The 16,205-nt window shown below is 47.5% G+C and overlaps 1 protein-coding gene across 1 annotated transcript; it reads left to right on the top strand.

The window, feature by feature from the left end:
• Window positions 1-1,344: 1,344 nt before the first annotated feature.
• Window positions 1,345-15,085, top strand: CCNE1 (cyclin E1). Its single transcript, XM_005653265.3, has 12 exons — window positions 1,345-1,514; window positions 2,000-2,051; window positions 2,164-2,251; window positions 2,469-2,537; window positions 7,362-7,507; window positions 7,630-7,765; window positions 11,298-11,444; window positions 12,050-12,145; window positions 12,364-12,498; window positions 12,609-12,720; window positions 12,814-12,971; window positions 13,557-15,085. Exons 2-12 carry the CDS (start codon window positions 2,029-2,031, stop codon window positions 13,677-13,679), a joined length of 1,233 nt encoding a protein of 410 aa, XP_005653322.2. The 5' UTR covers window positions 1,345-1,514; window positions 2,000-2,028; the 3' UTR covers window positions 13,680-15,085.
• Window positions 15,086-16,205: the final 1,120 nt, after the last annotated feature.

Genomic DNA, 16,205 nt, shown 5'->3' on the forward strand with positions numbered 1-16,205 from the left:
AAGGGCTTGGTGATTGTGTTTTTCAAGCATTCCTTCACAAATAAGATTTAAGGGCCTCCCTTCCTCCAGGCACTATGCCAAGACCTGGACAGGCAAAGTAGGGAAAGGAGCACCAAACACAGAAAGGAGCAAGAGACTTAATGGTGGCAAGTGCTGTGAAGGAACCACAGCAGGGCAATGGGGTAGACAGGAACTCCTGGGGAGAGGGGTGCTCTAGATTAAATCAGTGGTCATTGACGTTCTCCGGAAGGACAAGCGGCCCCAAGGGGCCAGAGCTGGGAACAACAAACTCCAAGGCCCTGAGATGAGAAAGGACAGAGGGTGATCAGGGGAGCCGTCAGGGAAGGGGGTTGAAGGGGAGGGCTGAGGGGGGCGAAGGCCACTCCATGCGGAGCCCTGGAAGGCAGGGAGCGTGGATTTGACTTTAAGGGCCAAAACACTTTATCGCTGGAGAGAACTGCGTGGAATTCCAGCATCAGAAAGGGCTTCTGCCAGGGATGAATCTGTGGGGAAGAGGCACACGTGGAGGGTGCTCGAATATTAGCTGAATGAATGCATGCAAAGAATCACGCATGAATGGCCAGTTGGGCTGACACGCGACTAGGAGTAACAGCTGTTCTACAGGGGTACCCAGACCTAGCGGCCTAAGGCCCTGGTTCTAGGCCCTGTGACCAGGCGCTGTGACCTTGGGCACATCCCCGCCCCAACTCAGGGCCCGGAACCCTGCGTCTCTCGGGGGCGGGGAGGACGTGCAAGGAGCGACAGTGCGCGCGCGCGCGCGCGGCAGGCCGATGGATGCGGAGTCTTCTGGCCCGACCCCCGCCGGGGCCCGAACCCTCGTCGCCCGCGGTGTTTACATTCCACCCGCGCGGGCCACGCGGCTTTTTGCCGCTCCGGCGCCGCTCGGCTCCGCCCCCGGAGCCCCGCGACCCGCCCCTCCGCGCGCTCGCGCCAGACCTCCCTCGCGGCCGGCCGGCCGGCGCGTCCCCGCCCCCTCGCGCGCGCCGGCCGGCCCCCGCGTCCCGCCCCGCGCGGGCTCCGCAGCTCAGGCCGCGCAGGCCCCGCCACGGCCCCCGGGCCCCGCCCCTCCGGCGCGCAGGCCCTGTCACTTAGCCCCGCCCTTCGCTGGCCCCGCCCCCGGAGGTGCCGAGCGCCTGGGCGGGCCTGCGCCGCGCGGGGCGGTCCTGAGGGCGGTGGCGGGGCGGGCCCGGGCCCTCGGGCGGCTGCTGAGGGGCTCCGAGCCGGCCGGGGCGGGGCGGAGGGTGGCGGGAGGGCGCGAGGGCGGGCCGGGGGCCGGTTCCGCGCGCTGGGATTTTTAAATGTCCCGCTCTTAGCCGGGCGCAGGAGCAGCCGGCTCGGCCGCCAGCGCGGTGTAGGGGGCAGGCGCGGATCCCGCCACCGCCGCGCGCTCGGCCCGCCGCCGCCTCCCGCCTCCCGGCTTCCCGCTCGCCCCTGCCTCCTGCGTCCGGCCTCGGCTCGTGCCGCCTGCCTGCCTGCCGCGGAGACGGCTTCGGGTAAGGACCCCGCCGCGGGCTGCCGGACGGCGCGGCGGGCAAGGACTCCCGGAGCGCCCGGGTCGGGCCGGGCCGGGCCGGGCCGGGCCGGGGTGGGGGTGGGGGTGGGGCGAGATCGGGTCGCCGGGTCCCCAGAGGCGTCAGCGCGGGGTGCCCCGGTAGGGCGGCTCAGAGACAGGCTACAGGGAGGTGTTGAGGGGAAGACTGAGGCAGCCTGGGCCCCGAGGGAGGCGATGGGCCGGCGAGGGTTTCGGGGGGCGTCGAGGGCCCCCCCACCCCGGGTTCCGACCCGGCATCGCCGGTCGCTGGCGCCGCCGCGGGTGACAGGCCACCCCGGGCCCATCGGCCATTTTCCCGACCGGCCCGGGAGGCTCCCGCCGCCGCCGCCGCCCGCGCGGGAGGGGGAGGGGTACCAGGGACGGGCCGGCGGGGCCCTGGCCCCCTCCGCCGCCGGTCCTCAGCCCACTGCCTTTTCGTGCCCCCAGGCCTGAGGTCTGAACTTGTGCCCAGCGCCATGCCGAGGGAGAAGAAGGAAAGGTGAGTGGCCTGGCCGCTGCGGTAGAGGGAAAGGTGTGCAGTGGTGGGGGAGGGGTGGGCCGAGATTTGGGGAGAACTCACCCTCACCTCTGTGCCCCCCCTGGCTTTGCAGGGATGCGAAGGAACCTGACACTATGAAAGAGGAAAGTGGCACTGATGTCTCTGTTCGCTCCAGGAAAAGGAAGGCAAATGTGGCCGTTGTGAGTACAAAGGAGACAGGTGGGGGAGGATTCCCCCCTTCTCATCATACCTGGGTTCTGCCCACCTATTTATTGATAGGGGGTCACGGGGGAATGCGTTTGGCAGAAATGGTGCTCACATAACCTAACCTACTGTCTTTTTCTTCTCTATGTGTGTGTTTTTGTCTTTGGACTGTGTGGTGTGTTTCCTTGGGTTGTGGGGGTTGTTTTACGTCAGTTTTTGCAAGATCCAGATGAAGATGTGGCCAAAATTGACAGAACTGTGAGAAGCCAGTGTGGCAATCAGGTAGGTACACTTACTGATTGGGCCTAAATGGAGGCTTTCCTTTTGGGGGGTCAAATGTAGTCTCTTATTCCCTTGGCTGGCTCCTGCTGAAGGCTTGTTCTCTGACTATGGCCATATGACGGTGCCCGTCAGTGGGCACTGACCGCTGCCAGCCTTGGGATTCCAGGAAGGTGTATGTTCCTGTCTGACATCCCTGAGATGACAAATATGCGCCCATGTCTGGAAGAACCAGAATGGACATCACATAACTCAGTCCTCTCCTTTTGCCCTTGAGGAAACTGAGACTCGGTTAGAGGAAGAAAGTAACCCAGAGTCCTGTGCAAGCCAGGGGCGGAGTCTGTGCTTCAGCCTAGTCTGCAGGCTGGTGAACTGCAGGGAAGGCTCCTGACACAGAACTCTGGGTCACTGTGATGATGGTGGTTTGCGTGTGCTCCGAAGCACCTTCTCCCTCATCCACACTTGTGTTTTCTCGTCATGGTGCTTAGGAATTGCCCTTCCCTGTTCCCACCCCCGTTGGGTCATGTTTCAGACTTTTTTTCCCCTTTCTGAACGTTCTTCCAGCTCATCCAGCAATTACCTGTAGTGATCCCTGCTGTCTGGTACCTGACCTGGCCTCCACCAGAGCATTGGTGGGACATTCCCTGTAAGGATAATGCACCTCTCAAGCACACTTTTTAAATTGGCTGGTCCTTTTCTCTTGCCCTTCCTTTGTGGACTTCCCGCCATATTTCTTGCATGCTCATGGTATCGTCATAATATCAGAAGTTCCTAGCAGAAAAGGCTTGTATTATCTCTCTACCTCCAGAAATGGCTGGAGAATGTAGTTATGGCTCCAGTAGGGGAAGCAGCCTATCTCCAGACTAGCTGATCAGGCTTTCTAATGCAATAACAGATAAAAACTGAGCAGGAATATTAGGGTTGAGCCAAGGATAGTGGTCCCCATGACATTAGCAGTGACAGCACTCCACTTTGTAGGGCAGTGAACAACAGCCATAGTGCTGGGTCTGGAAGAGTAAGGAGCTTCAAGGCCGTGGGCTGCATTGTTTGCAAAACAGTTGTTACTGCACACAGGACCCTAGTAATTAGTATTTCTGGGGAGGTTCTACTGAGTGTTGAACAAGGGATTCTTGATTTCCCTGCTGTGTTAGAAGAAGTACTTCACTTTAGGAAAGGGAATAAGGTAGTGCCTTCCAAGTTCTTTTTTCTTCTTTCTCTCCTGAAAGACTTCAGACCAGGGAGTTCCCATCATGGTGCAGTGGAAATAAATCTGACTAGCTAGTATCCATGAGGATGCAGGTTCGATCCCTGGCCTCGCTCAGTGGGTTAAGGATCCAGCATTGCCGTGAGCTGTGGTGCAGGTCGAAGATGCAGGTCGGATCTGATGTGGCTGTGGCTGTGGTGTAGGCCGGCGGCTGTAGCTCCAATTCGACCCCTAGCCTGGGAACTTCCATATGCCACGAGTGCAGCCCTAAAAAGCAAAAAGAGAGAGAGACTGCAGACCAAGCAAGTTGATGTTTATGGATGTCTTCTTTGTGAAATTCAAGATTACCTTCCCAGCTGTGTTTCGAATTGAAATTTTTAACTGAGGTTGAAGCAAAGCTGTCCCTCTTGACTTCTTGGAGTTTGAGAATAGTTTCTGTTCTCAGAGATAAGCTGAGTGGTGCCTCGAGTGCCTAAGACAGGGCTTTGGCCCTATCCCTGGACTGCAGAGAGCTGATAGAGGTGGTACATGAAGAGCCATATCATTTCCCACTAGAAGGCATTTTCATGGTTGTTCAGAGATTAATGACAACAGGTTTCTGCACATTTTGTCGAGCAGATAGCTGGAAAATGACCACCCATCAGTTATGGAGCAATCAATGTCTTTTGTTATTTCTTGCTATAGATTCATGAAGCCAAGCTTTTGGGGTCACAACCTTTTTGCCTGTTAATTACACAGAATTTTCCTCTGGAGTCACAGTTTAGCCCTGTTGAGCAGCCCTGAGCTACTTGTCGCCGTCATGGGCAACTCCGTGTAACTGCTTCATCGAGACCACATAGAAGCTTTGATTCTTACTTTAGGTTTTTCTTCATGAAAATAATACTCTTTTATTTAAAGTCCACTTAATATATCTGTCTTGTTGTTCGAGTTTTTTTCTCGACATGGAATCCTGGACTTTCTGTTCGTTACTTATAGTTTTGCATAAATTAGAAAGTTAAAAGTGGCTCGAAGAGTCAGAGGTGGTCAGGAATAATCAAGATTTGCCTCTTACTATTGTCTCATTCCTTCCTAAAGTCAGACAGATCCTGCTTTTTTTTGAGACATGGTGTACACTCAAGTTAAAGGGTAAAGACGTCATCATTCTGCTTCATACACTGGTTCCTTTAGGCCGACTTTGGGGACCATTTGTCTACTTGTGGTTCACCCGATTTGTCTATGAACTGCAGATTGAGAACTGTTACCATTTTATCTCCAAAGGCCTGCTCTCAGCTATTTCAACCATCTGGCTCTAGAGGGTGACACCCAGCTTCTGCTTTCAAAACTAGAATTCATTCTTGAATGAAGAGCAGCTTAAAGCAGTTGTAATGTGACCCTTTCTGAGTCAAGGAAATGCTACCAGCACATGATACTAGAACTGGAAGAGGAGGTTGCCCTTCTCCAACAGCTGTTGGCAAGAACTGTCATGGTTAATTTGCATGCCCAATTCTCTGCACATTGAATGGAGAAGAGCTTTGTCCCGCTTTGCTCTTCTCTGTACACTGAAAGTACTCTGGCCTCTGAAAGTGGCCGGTGTGCTGCGATAGCCACCCTGTCCCCTATCTTCCAGGCGCCACTTAGGGTTCCTGTTGCCATGTTCATCTGTAGTCTTCTCAGTTGTCTCTTTTCCAGTCAACATTAAAGATCTCTCTGCTTAAAAGAAAATGCCATGAGTCTCAGACTTTTCTTTTTTTATCTTTTCTGTTTTGTTTTTTTTTTGTCTTTTTAGGGCCACACCTGTGGCATATGGAGGTTCCCAGGCTAGGAGTCGAATCAGAGCTTTAACTGCCGGCCTACACCACAGCCACAGCAGTGCCAGATCCCAGCTGCATCTGCTACCCAGCTCATGGCAATGCCGGATCCTTAACCCACTGAGCGAGGCCAGGGATTGAACCTGCGTCTTCATGGTTACTAGTCAGATTCGTTTCCACTGAACCATGATGGGAACTCCGAGTCTCAGACTTTTCATGCTGACAGGACTGTTAATATGCCATATCTTCAACAAAATTCACTATTTTATAATTTTTAAAAAATCAGGGTTTTTTAGATTAGGACAATAAACAGCTTTAAAAGGAAAAATGTTCAGAGTTCCCTGGTGGTTCGGGGGTCGGTGTTGTCACTGTAGTGGCTTTGGCTACTGCTGTGGCACAGGTTGGATCCTGGCCTGGGAACTTCTGCATGCCACAGGTATGGCCAAAAATAAATAAAATGAATCAAAGGAGAAACTTTTAAATGGCAAAATGACATTATTTTCCAAATATTAAAAATTAAGTACCTGGAATCTTTAAAAAAAAAAAAAGAGAGAGGTAGTTTTTTGTTTTTGCCTTTTTTAGGGCTGCACTGGTGGCATATGGAGGTTCCCAGGCAAGGGGTCTAATCAGAGCTACAGCTGCAACCTACGCCAGAGCCACAGCAACGCCAGATCTGAGCCGTGTCTGCAACCTACACCACAGCTCACGGCAGCGCCAGATCCTTAACCCACTGAGCAAGGCCAGGGATCGAACCCGAAACCTCATGGTTCCTAGTCAGATTCATTTCCACTGTGCCACGACGGGAACTCCATTGTTTTGTTTTTAAATGGTGGTTTATTCAATTAGCAGTTATCAATAAGGTTTGGGAGTGGGTTTCAAAAGTCTTCAGGATTATCTAGGCTTTATCTCTATGGACTTCTTAGTATGTTCTGTGACTATCGGCCTTATTTGATTTTAACGAGGCAGATACTCCTTTTGTTTCATTTTGAATTAAAGAAAACAAAAGGTCTTTTTTAATGGAGTATATTTACCTTGATACACAACCAAAGAAAGGTAGCACATTTGATGGGTTTGTTTTAAAAATGGGGAGATTTTAGACATAGATGGCAATCAGTTTACGTGTTGGTTTTTATACCCGTGAATGTGGAGTGCTTATGTAAATACTTTTCTTGGAAATTCTCTTTCACTTTTAAGGCATTTTTTGTGATTTTTTTGGTGGTGTAAGAGCTGTTTGCTTTCCGTCTTATCCCTCTTGTGTCCATTTTGCTGCTCAGGCACCTCATGAGGATAATATACTACCAATGGCAATTTCCCTAGGTATTTACCTCATAGACTCCTAAGCTCATGACAAAACTGAAGTGAAAGCTTGGAGTTGTCACTCTGTCATCTCCGTATTCCTGCTATCTCCATCTTGATTTAGACCACGATATTGATTTAGGCCTGGAAATTACTGTCCAGTGTGAAGACATTTTCTGTTTTACTGGCTGTTGTACAAATCAAGGCATGTAAAAACAGCTGGTTTACATCAACCATTTAAAAACGTGCCTTTCTTGGCGTTCCCATCATGGCTCAGTGGTTAATGAATCCAACTAGGAACCATGAGGTTGCAGGTTCGATCTGGCCTTGCTCAGTGGGTTAAGGATCCACCGTTGCTGTGAGCTATGGTGTAGGTTGCAGATGCGGGTCAGATCCCGAGTTGCTCTGGTTCTGGCATAGGCCCTCGGCTACAGCTCTGATTGGACCCCTAGCCTGGGAACCTCCATATGCCATGGGAGCAGCCCTAGAAAAGGGAACAAGACAAAAAAATAAAAATAAAAACATGTCTTTCTTTTGCAGCCTTGGGACAATAATGCAGCCTGTGAAAACCCCTGTTCCTTCATTCCCACACCTGACAAAGAAGAGGATGAGCTTGTGTACCCAAATTCTGTGTATAAGCCTCAGAGTTGCACACCATCCAGAGCCTCGCCACTGCCTATACTGAAGTAAGCTGACTGTCAAGCACCTTCCCGACCTCTTACTCCCTGTGTGCATCCCACCTTGTTCATGTGGACGTATGTGTGGATGCGTCCTGACACCTGCCTTTGCTTGGTTGTGTTTTTTGCAGCTGGGCAAATAGAGAGGAGGTATGGAAAATCATGTTAAACAAGGAAAAGACGTACTTGAGGGATAAGCACCTTATGCAGCGGCACCCTCTTCTGCAGCCTAAAATGCGAGCGATTCTTCTGGATTGGTTAATGGAGGTGAGCTCGAGCCTTCCTGTTAACTAGAAGCATTGACCCTTTCCAGATTCTTCTGTGCTGTTCCAGTCTCCTTGTGTGGGATTCAGCTGACCCAGTCTGTGTCCCTGGACTGTGGTGATTATACCACAGTGGTCTATCTTTTTTGCTTAGGTACTTCCTTAGAAGAATTTCTGAAGTCTCTTTACCCCTTAGGTACTTTTAAGTGGGCATCTAATTTTTCCCCTCAAGTTTAAATCTTTGCAAAGATCGTACTGTTCAGTTAACTACGAATATTGATATTTAATCTTTGTTAATTAAATTGCTTTTAAGTGTGTACAGTGGGATGTGGATAACAGCTATTTGCTAGCCACTACTGTATATTTAAAAAATATACGAACAGGAGTTCCCATTGTGGTTCAGCAGGTTAAGAACCCAACATGGTGTCCATCATGAGTTCAATCCCTCATCTTGCTCAGTGGGTTAAGGATCTGGCATTGCCACAAGCTGCAGTGTAGGTTGCAGATGCAGCTCAGATCTGTCATTGCTAAGGTGGTGGCATAGGCCGGCAGCTGCCGCTCTGATTCAGCCCTTAGCCTGGGAACTTCCACATTCTGTAGGTGTGGCCCTAAAAAGAAAAAAAAATTAAATAAATGGAAAAATTAAAAATATATGAACAGACTTATCTTTAATAGTCAGAAATTTTATATGGTTTCTTAACTCCTTGGGATCGATTTCTCTTTCCCCATAGAACTTTATACTAACAAAAATATTGTTCAAATCTTTTCTCCGTCACACCATCATACCTCTCTACAATAATTGATCTAAATAACAAGTATTATAAGTTGCGATAAGTAATTGTTAAAGATAAAAAGTAATATATAGGCAGGGCACCTCTTTCTGGGAGGAAGTGTGGGTGATACAATAGCAGCAGTAGCTTGATTAAGTGACACTTCCTGGGCACCTTGGTAAGCCTTGGCTGGGTGAGAAGTGGGCTTTCTTCCGGGAGGTGGAAGCGCATCTTAGGCAGATCTGTTTTATGGAAGAGTACATGTATGTCTAAATGTTACCTGAAAACAAACTGTGCCGTGTACCCTTTAGAAAGTTGGTATTGCCAGGGGTTTGTGTACCCCTGTTGTGTTCGTCCTTGAATCAAATCCCCTGCCGCCACTTAATGTCTGTGCCCTTAGCCAGGCAAGTCACTTAACTCTGAATCTTGATTTTCTCCTCTGTAATGTTTTTGAGCAGTGTTTTCCTTGCAGAGTTTGTGTCGTTACAAACTGTATATAAAGTACAGCTTACATAGCAGGCAGGAAAAGATAGCTGTTTTTATCATTCTTAATTTCCTTTCCTTTATTGGTCCCTGAAAATGTCAACATAGAAAATATACAAATCTGCAAATGCTTTGGCAGGCCTGGTTAAACCTATAGGCCTTGCGGTTGTCCACTGTAGACCTACCATAGCACATAGGCCTCCTGGGCCCTTTAAAACAATTTATAATTCCTCAGAGCCCTGGAGGTAGTATGCTTTACAATCTCAGGCTTCCCCTCATACGATGTTGTGACTGAGAGGTTCTATTTTATATAACACCATAGATGCAGTTGATGTAATCGATACCTGGCAGGAATGATTTTCTCTGAAAGTCCATCAAAAAGGTCATGTAATACCATTGAAAGGAGGCTAGAAAAGAATGGTAACCTTTATGTCTTCAGTGGGACAAAACTGGAGTCCGCAGTTCACAGGCTGGTTTGTCTGCAGTGATGCCCCATCCCCATCCCTTAGCCCAGCCAAGAAGTCTGTCCTGAAGAAAGGCAGTGCCAGGTGCCCAGCTGTGAGCTGGATAAGGAGGTCTGAAGTTTGTTCCTTAGAAAACAGAAGCTCTGCTTTTTCTTCTCATCAGATTGTAATTGTGTTACTTTGTAAAAACTGACTCTCAAGTCCACAGGTATGGTTCCAGGTGGACTTGAGAAAAACTCTTTGGTGATTGATGGAGTTCTCTGTTAATGTTCTGTTTGTTGTTTCCTCTGGTGCCTTTTCGACTTATCAACCATAAAGTGTTCTTACATGGGATGTACTGTTTATGTAGGAACAGCAGTTTTAAATGCGTAATCAGATATTTGATGATGAGTTGAGGTCTAATATTTCCTTGCTCCTTTTCAATCCCATTCAATCCCATCGTGTGCACTATTGCACCATAGCTCACAGCAGTCCTGCAAGGTAGGCGAGGCAAGTGTTACCCTCATTTTATAGTCTGAGATAATCTGAGATAGATGGGTTTGTCTGAGGGGGGAGCCTACACTAGAACCTAAGTCTCAAGAGTCTTTTTTTTTTTTCTTTTTAGGGCCGCACCCACGACATATGGAAGTTTCCAGGCTAGGGGTCAAATTGGAGCTGTAGCTGGCAGCCACAGCCCCAGCCCCAGCTACGCCAGATCTGAGCCGCAACTGTGACCTACACCACAGCTCATGGCAACGCCTGATACTTAACCCACTGAGCAAGGTCAGGAGTAGAACCCACATCCTCATGGATACTAGTCTGGGTTTGTTGCCGCTGAGCCAGCAGGAACTCCTGTCTCTGAGTCTTTTGTTTAATGCTTTTAAAAAAGTTTTTGCCTCTTGTGATTAACAGATTAGCAGTGTTTTAGTGTTTAATGTTGTAGTCTTTAAATAAATGTACTTTCATACCGATAGCGCTCATTGTGAAAAATGTGGTAGTTCTTACCTAATGTCATAATGAAACTTATTAAAAGGGGATGCCTTTCTTTGAGAAAATTCAGTTTTTCCCTGAAATGCTGCTTTTACCAGGCTGTGAGTATACTTTCCCTCTGCAGCCTGGGAGCATTTGCTCATGTAGTATAGATCACAGAAAATGGAAATTCCTGTTGGGGCTCAGTGGAAATGAACCCAACTAGTATCCGTGAGGGTGAGGGTTTGATTCTTGACCTTGCTTGGTGGGTTGGGGATCCGGCCTTGCCAGTGAACTGTGTTGCAAGTTGCAGATGCAGCTTGGATCCTGTGTTGCTGTGGCTCGGATTCGACCTCTAGCCTGGGAACTTCCATATGCAAAAGACGACACAAAACTTCAGACTTACATCTGAGTTCTAGTTTTGTTTTTTTTTTTTTCATTGTGCAAGTGCTTAGGGACAAACAAGGTAACCATTCTTTCAAAAAACCAAGTTCTATCTTTTATTTATTTACTTTTTTTGCTTTTTAGGGCCGCACTTGTGACATATGGAAATTCCCAGGCTAGGGATTGAATCGGAGCTGCAGCTGCCGGCTTATGCCACAGCCACAGCAATGCAGGATCTGAGCCGCATCTGTGACCTACAGCACAACTCACAGCAACTCTGGATCCTTAACCCACTGAGCAAGGCTAGGGATTGAACCCCCATCCTCATGGATCCTAGTCAAGTTCATTAACTGCTGAGCCACGAAGGGAATTCCCCAAGTTCTATCTTAATTTAGTTGTATTATCCTGCACTGAAACTCTTGGCAAGTTTTTTGTCTTTCTTTTTTCCTGAAATAACTGTTCTAAAACTCACTAAATATTTCTTCAGGTGTGTGAAGTCTATAAACTTCATAGAGAGACATTTTACTTGGCACAGGATTTCTTTGATCGGTATATGGCAACACAACAAAATGTTGTAAAAACGCTTTTACAGCTTATTGGGATTTCATCTTTATTTATTGCTGCCAAACTTGAGGTAAGTAATTTTCAAATATTTTTTACGTAGCCCATGCTTTTCAAATTTTTCTGATTTGAGGTCTTCTAAAGTTAAGCCGCACATTACAAAAAGTCTAGAAATTAACCAAGAAGAAAAGAATATAAGTATATAAAATGCTTGGTTTCATTGTAATTCCTTTCATCAAAAAATTGGACTTTGGAGTTCTCTTGAGGTTCTGTGGGTTGTGGACTTGAGTTCCATCCCTAGCCCAGAAACTTCCACATGCCACAGGCTGTGGCCAAAAAAAAATTTTGAACTTTGATCTAAGAGGATTAAGATTTTGATGTGATTAGAAGGGTAGATGGCCCCAACTTTCACATTTTTGCTAAAAATGTTGAAAAGGTGAAAATTTGAAAGCTGCATAGTGACTAAAAGGTTGATTGATTCATTCATTCATTGATGAAGGTGAATGTTTCATTTCTTTCACAATTAATGCATTTTGAACCACTCGAGTGGCTCTTGTATTTATCCACTCTCTTTCTGGGTCAGTATACTAAAAAGAATTATTTGGGATATATATTATAAGTTAAAACTATTAGAGGCTGGCCTTTTGCTAGTAGTGTCTTTCTTTTATTTCCTTTTAGGAAATCTACCCTCCAAAGTTGCACCAGTTTGCTTATGTTACAGATGGGGCTTGTTCAGGAGATGAAATTCTTACCATGGAATTAATCATTATGAAGGTAGGTTACAAGTTAATTTTTCAGTCCTTTTAAAAAATACATACATAATATCTTTTTCTGCATTCAGCATTGAGTGCATCTGGCTAGGTGTTCTCTAACTGGACACATTGTGGCTTGGGAAATGGCTGCATTTTGAATTCCTTTAGAGGACCTGGGGGAGTCGAAAAATGTCTTTCTTTTTTCAGCCATTGATCTCTTTTCTCTCTGTTTTCCTGCAGGCCCTTAAGTGGCATCTCAGTCCCCTGACCATTGTGTCCTGGCTGAATGTATACATGCAGGTTGCATATCTAAATGATTTTTATGAAGTGCTCCTGCCACAGTATCCCCAGCAAATCTTCATACAGATCGCAGAGGTAAGTGGCTCGATTCCCTCTGTGGGGCTACCTACCCCGCCGCTAGGTCGAGTAACTCTGGAAGAGGTGTGTGTTGGCTGTCTCCTGCAGTGTTCTTCTCTTCCCCATAGCTCCTAGATCTCTGTGTCCTGGATGTTGGCTGCTTAGAATTTCCCTATGGTGTACTTGCTGCTTCTGCCTTGTATCATTTCTCTTCATCCGAGTTGATGCAGAAGGTTTCAGGTACGTTGGCTTTCCAGTCCATTCACAAGGTGTATTAAACCTACAAACCAGTTGTTGGCCTCAGCTTGAGCCTAACCTGTATTTTCATCGCAGGGTATCAGTGGTGTGATATAGAGAAGTGTGTCAAGTGGATGGTTCCATTTGCCATGGTTATAAGGGAGACAGGAAGCTCAAAACTTAAGCACTTCAGAGGGGTTCCTGCTGAAGATGCCCATAACATCCAGACCCATATAAACAGCTTGGATTTGCTGGTCAGTACTGTTCCTGGTTTCCCAGACAAGATTTGTTTGTTTGTTTGTTTGTTTTGTCTTTTGTCATTTTAGGGCCACACCCGAGGCACATGGAGAGTCCCAGGCTAGGGGTCTAATTGGAGCTGCAGCTGCCGGCCTACACCACAGCCACAGCAACACAGGATCCGAGCCGCGTCTGCAACCTACACCACAGCTCAGGGCAACGCCGGATCCTTAACCCACTGAACAAGGCCAGGTGTTGAACCCACAACCTCATGGTTCCTAGTCAGATTCGTTTCCGCTGCGCCACCCGGGGAACTCTTCCCAGACAAATTCTTAAAACTGCCTGGGCAGCCTGTTTACTTTCCTTCACACAGGCTCCAGGTATCTTAAAATGACTCCAGTTCTTTTAATTCCTTGAGAAGAAAGATTGTGGCCAACAGATGCTGTGTCTAAGTGTCACGTAGACCAGAGACGTGTAGATTGTTCTTTGCTATTATTTTCCCTTCACTCATCATCTCCGTAGAAAAAAAGCACAAAGCAAGCAAACCCCAAAGGATACGTTCTCCCATTTTAACCTTTCTTACTTTTTATTCTTATCCATAGGACAAAGCCCAAGCAAAGAAAGCCATATTGTCTGAAGAAAATAGGATTTCTCCTCTCCCCACTGGAGTCCTCACCCCGCCACCGAGCAGTAAGAAGCAGAGCAGTGGGCAGGGAACAGCATGACCACACCGGCATCCTCCACCAAAGACAGCTGTGCGGAAGTGCCTGCTCCAGGTTCTCTCCTGTCGGCTGCAGCAGAGGCCTGCATTAGCTTTTACAGATATTTAAATGGAGGAGCACGGCTCTTCCACCATAGGAGGTTTTCTGCGGATAGCATTGGACAGGGAGAAGTGTTTTTTATTGAATGCTTAGAGTTTCTAATAAGTGGGTCAAGTACACCAGCCACCTCCAGAACACCACCGAGTGCTCCAGATGCTGCTAAGGAGGGTGATACTTGGCTTGATTGACTATTCACACACATAACAAAGGCTTGAAGTTGAGGAGGGCCACGTTGCTGTTGGCCTCCCCCTGGGTGTTCTGGGTTGTGTCGTATTAAGCGGAGCAGGTGGTTGTGAGCGTTGTGATGTGCAGCCCACAACCAGCTGTGCCGGGGGCCTGCCCGTTCCATATATCAGTTGACAGTGTACAATGCCTTTTATGAACTATTGTTTTGTAAGTGCTGCTATGTCTCTCCGTTTTTTAATAAAGATGACACTGTCTTTGAGACAGCTGGTTTTATGAGCTCTGTCTGGTAATTTAAGTCAGGAGTCAGCTTTGAACGTGGCCATATCAAGTTCTCATTTTTAACTTCAGGCTCCTTGAAGCTCAAGCGTTTCAAGCAAATACAATAAAAGAAAACTTTTGAAGTGAGCTTCAGGGGCAGCCTCACAGGCCTCCCGAGGGCCCCTATGCTGGAAACGAGGCTCCGATTGGCTTTCTCCACCAATGCCCTGGGCAGCGGTGGCACCAGCTGGGCTCCCGGCTGGCGGGGGCCATAGTAGTGAAGGCACATCTGTATCCAAGAGGATTCAGTGTGATTCCTTCCCTAGCACAAGACAAAGGTCAGGAAATATCTGTAATTAGTGTTATTTAATAGTCATTTTGTCCTTACCTTTAAGAATTTTTGTTTGGAGAGCTTGTTAACATAATGTAGCCTAATACTGTACTTTGAAGAAGAAAATGCAAAGTAAAATCATATGTAGCTCAAGGCCATGACGTTCGTAAGACTGTCCCCTGACCGTTGTTGGAATCACCAAGTGCCTTGCTGACAGAGGAGCTCACTATCCGCCTTACAGCCCAGTGTGTATAGTTCACATCCCATTTTGTGGGACATTCTCAAAGGGGTGGCCTTGTTGAGTCTTGTGTTTCATTTCCTCACAATGCTTTGGTGTATGTATGGGTTCGTTGAGGGAGGGTGAATGAGCAAATAAATATCATTTATTTTCAACTTGGTATTTTATCATTTTGCAAAATCTATCTGAAGTAGATAATCTACCATATTTATATGAGAGACCCTACTTTTTCACCTTGTGATGACGTAGTTTTGACAGTTTTAATAAAGTTTTCCCAATAAATGCATTATAAATCTACATGCAATGGTCAAATGATATTCCTAACTAATTATTTCTTCATCTCAAAGATGCTCTTGCCTCAAAACGAAAGTAAATCTTTGGAGTTCTCTTGTGCCTCAGCAGGTTTAGGATCTTGTGCTGTCACTGCGGTAGCTTAGGTCACTGTTGTGGCGTGGATTTAATCCCTGGCCCAGGAACTTCCACATGCTGTGGGTACAGCCACCAAAAAAACAGAGAGTGGATTTTTAATGGTGGTCATTTGTGACTTGGAACAATTCTGAAAATGGTTAATTTACATTTAATGCTTTCTGTGCAAAAATATGGCATTGAAGACATTTCTACTTTCAAAGTTTTATGTAAGTTTGAGAGCTTGGCAAATGTGAGGAAATACTGGTTTGAAAGCGTGTTTGAGGTAAGCCCTTCATGGATCGTTTGGCAAGCCATCATATTGCAGAGCAGCCCTGAATGTGCAGAGCTGAGGGTGCCTGACTTGTAAACTGTCAAGAGTGCTGCATTGCTGGGCATCTGCTATTTTTCTAAATGGCAGTGTTGCCATAGGCAGCTCTTAATAATCTGTGCCAATAAAGGCTAAATCTCAGGTGGGAAAATGAAATCCATAGTGGCCAGTATTTTCTGTGACTGCCAGAAACCCTAAGAGCCACTGGTAGGTCAAATCAGATTTCTCCCTAAAAGAAAAAAAGACGGTTAAGGATCCGGAGTTGCTGTGAGCTGTGGTGTAGTTCACAGATGCGGCTCGGATCTGGCATTGCTGTGGCTGTGGTGTAGGCTGGTGGCTACAGCTCCGATTCGACCCCTAGCCTGGGAACATCCATATGCCATGGGTGCAGCCCTTAAAAGAAAAAAAAAATTCTGGTTTCCCCTCTTAAAGGAGCTTCTTCCATTTGCTACCAGTCAATACACTGGTCCCTCACTGTTGGCTCTACCCATCTGCCAGATCACATTTGCTCTGCGCCTCGGCTAAAACCAGCTGAGGCAAGGTGGTACCTGCTAGAGGGGTGAAAATGGCAGCTCTGGTCACCCCCGGTGAACAAATACTCTGAGGCAGAGATGTGTCAGCAGGAAGGGCCCAGAGGAGGGAGTGGGTGTGGGCCCTCCGTCTAACTTGTTAGAGCTGGAG

Source organism: Sus scrofa, chromosome 6 (genome assembly GCF_054392235.1).
Source record: "Sus scrofa isolate SSC_HxYL_T2T_F1_AM1 chromosome 6, Sscrofa_HxYL_maternal_Yorkshire_Landrace_v2.0, whole genome shotgun sequence".
Classification (NCBI taxonomy): domain Eukaryota; kingdom Metazoa; phylum Chordata; class Mammalia; order Artiodactyla; family Suidae; genus Sus; species Sus scrofa.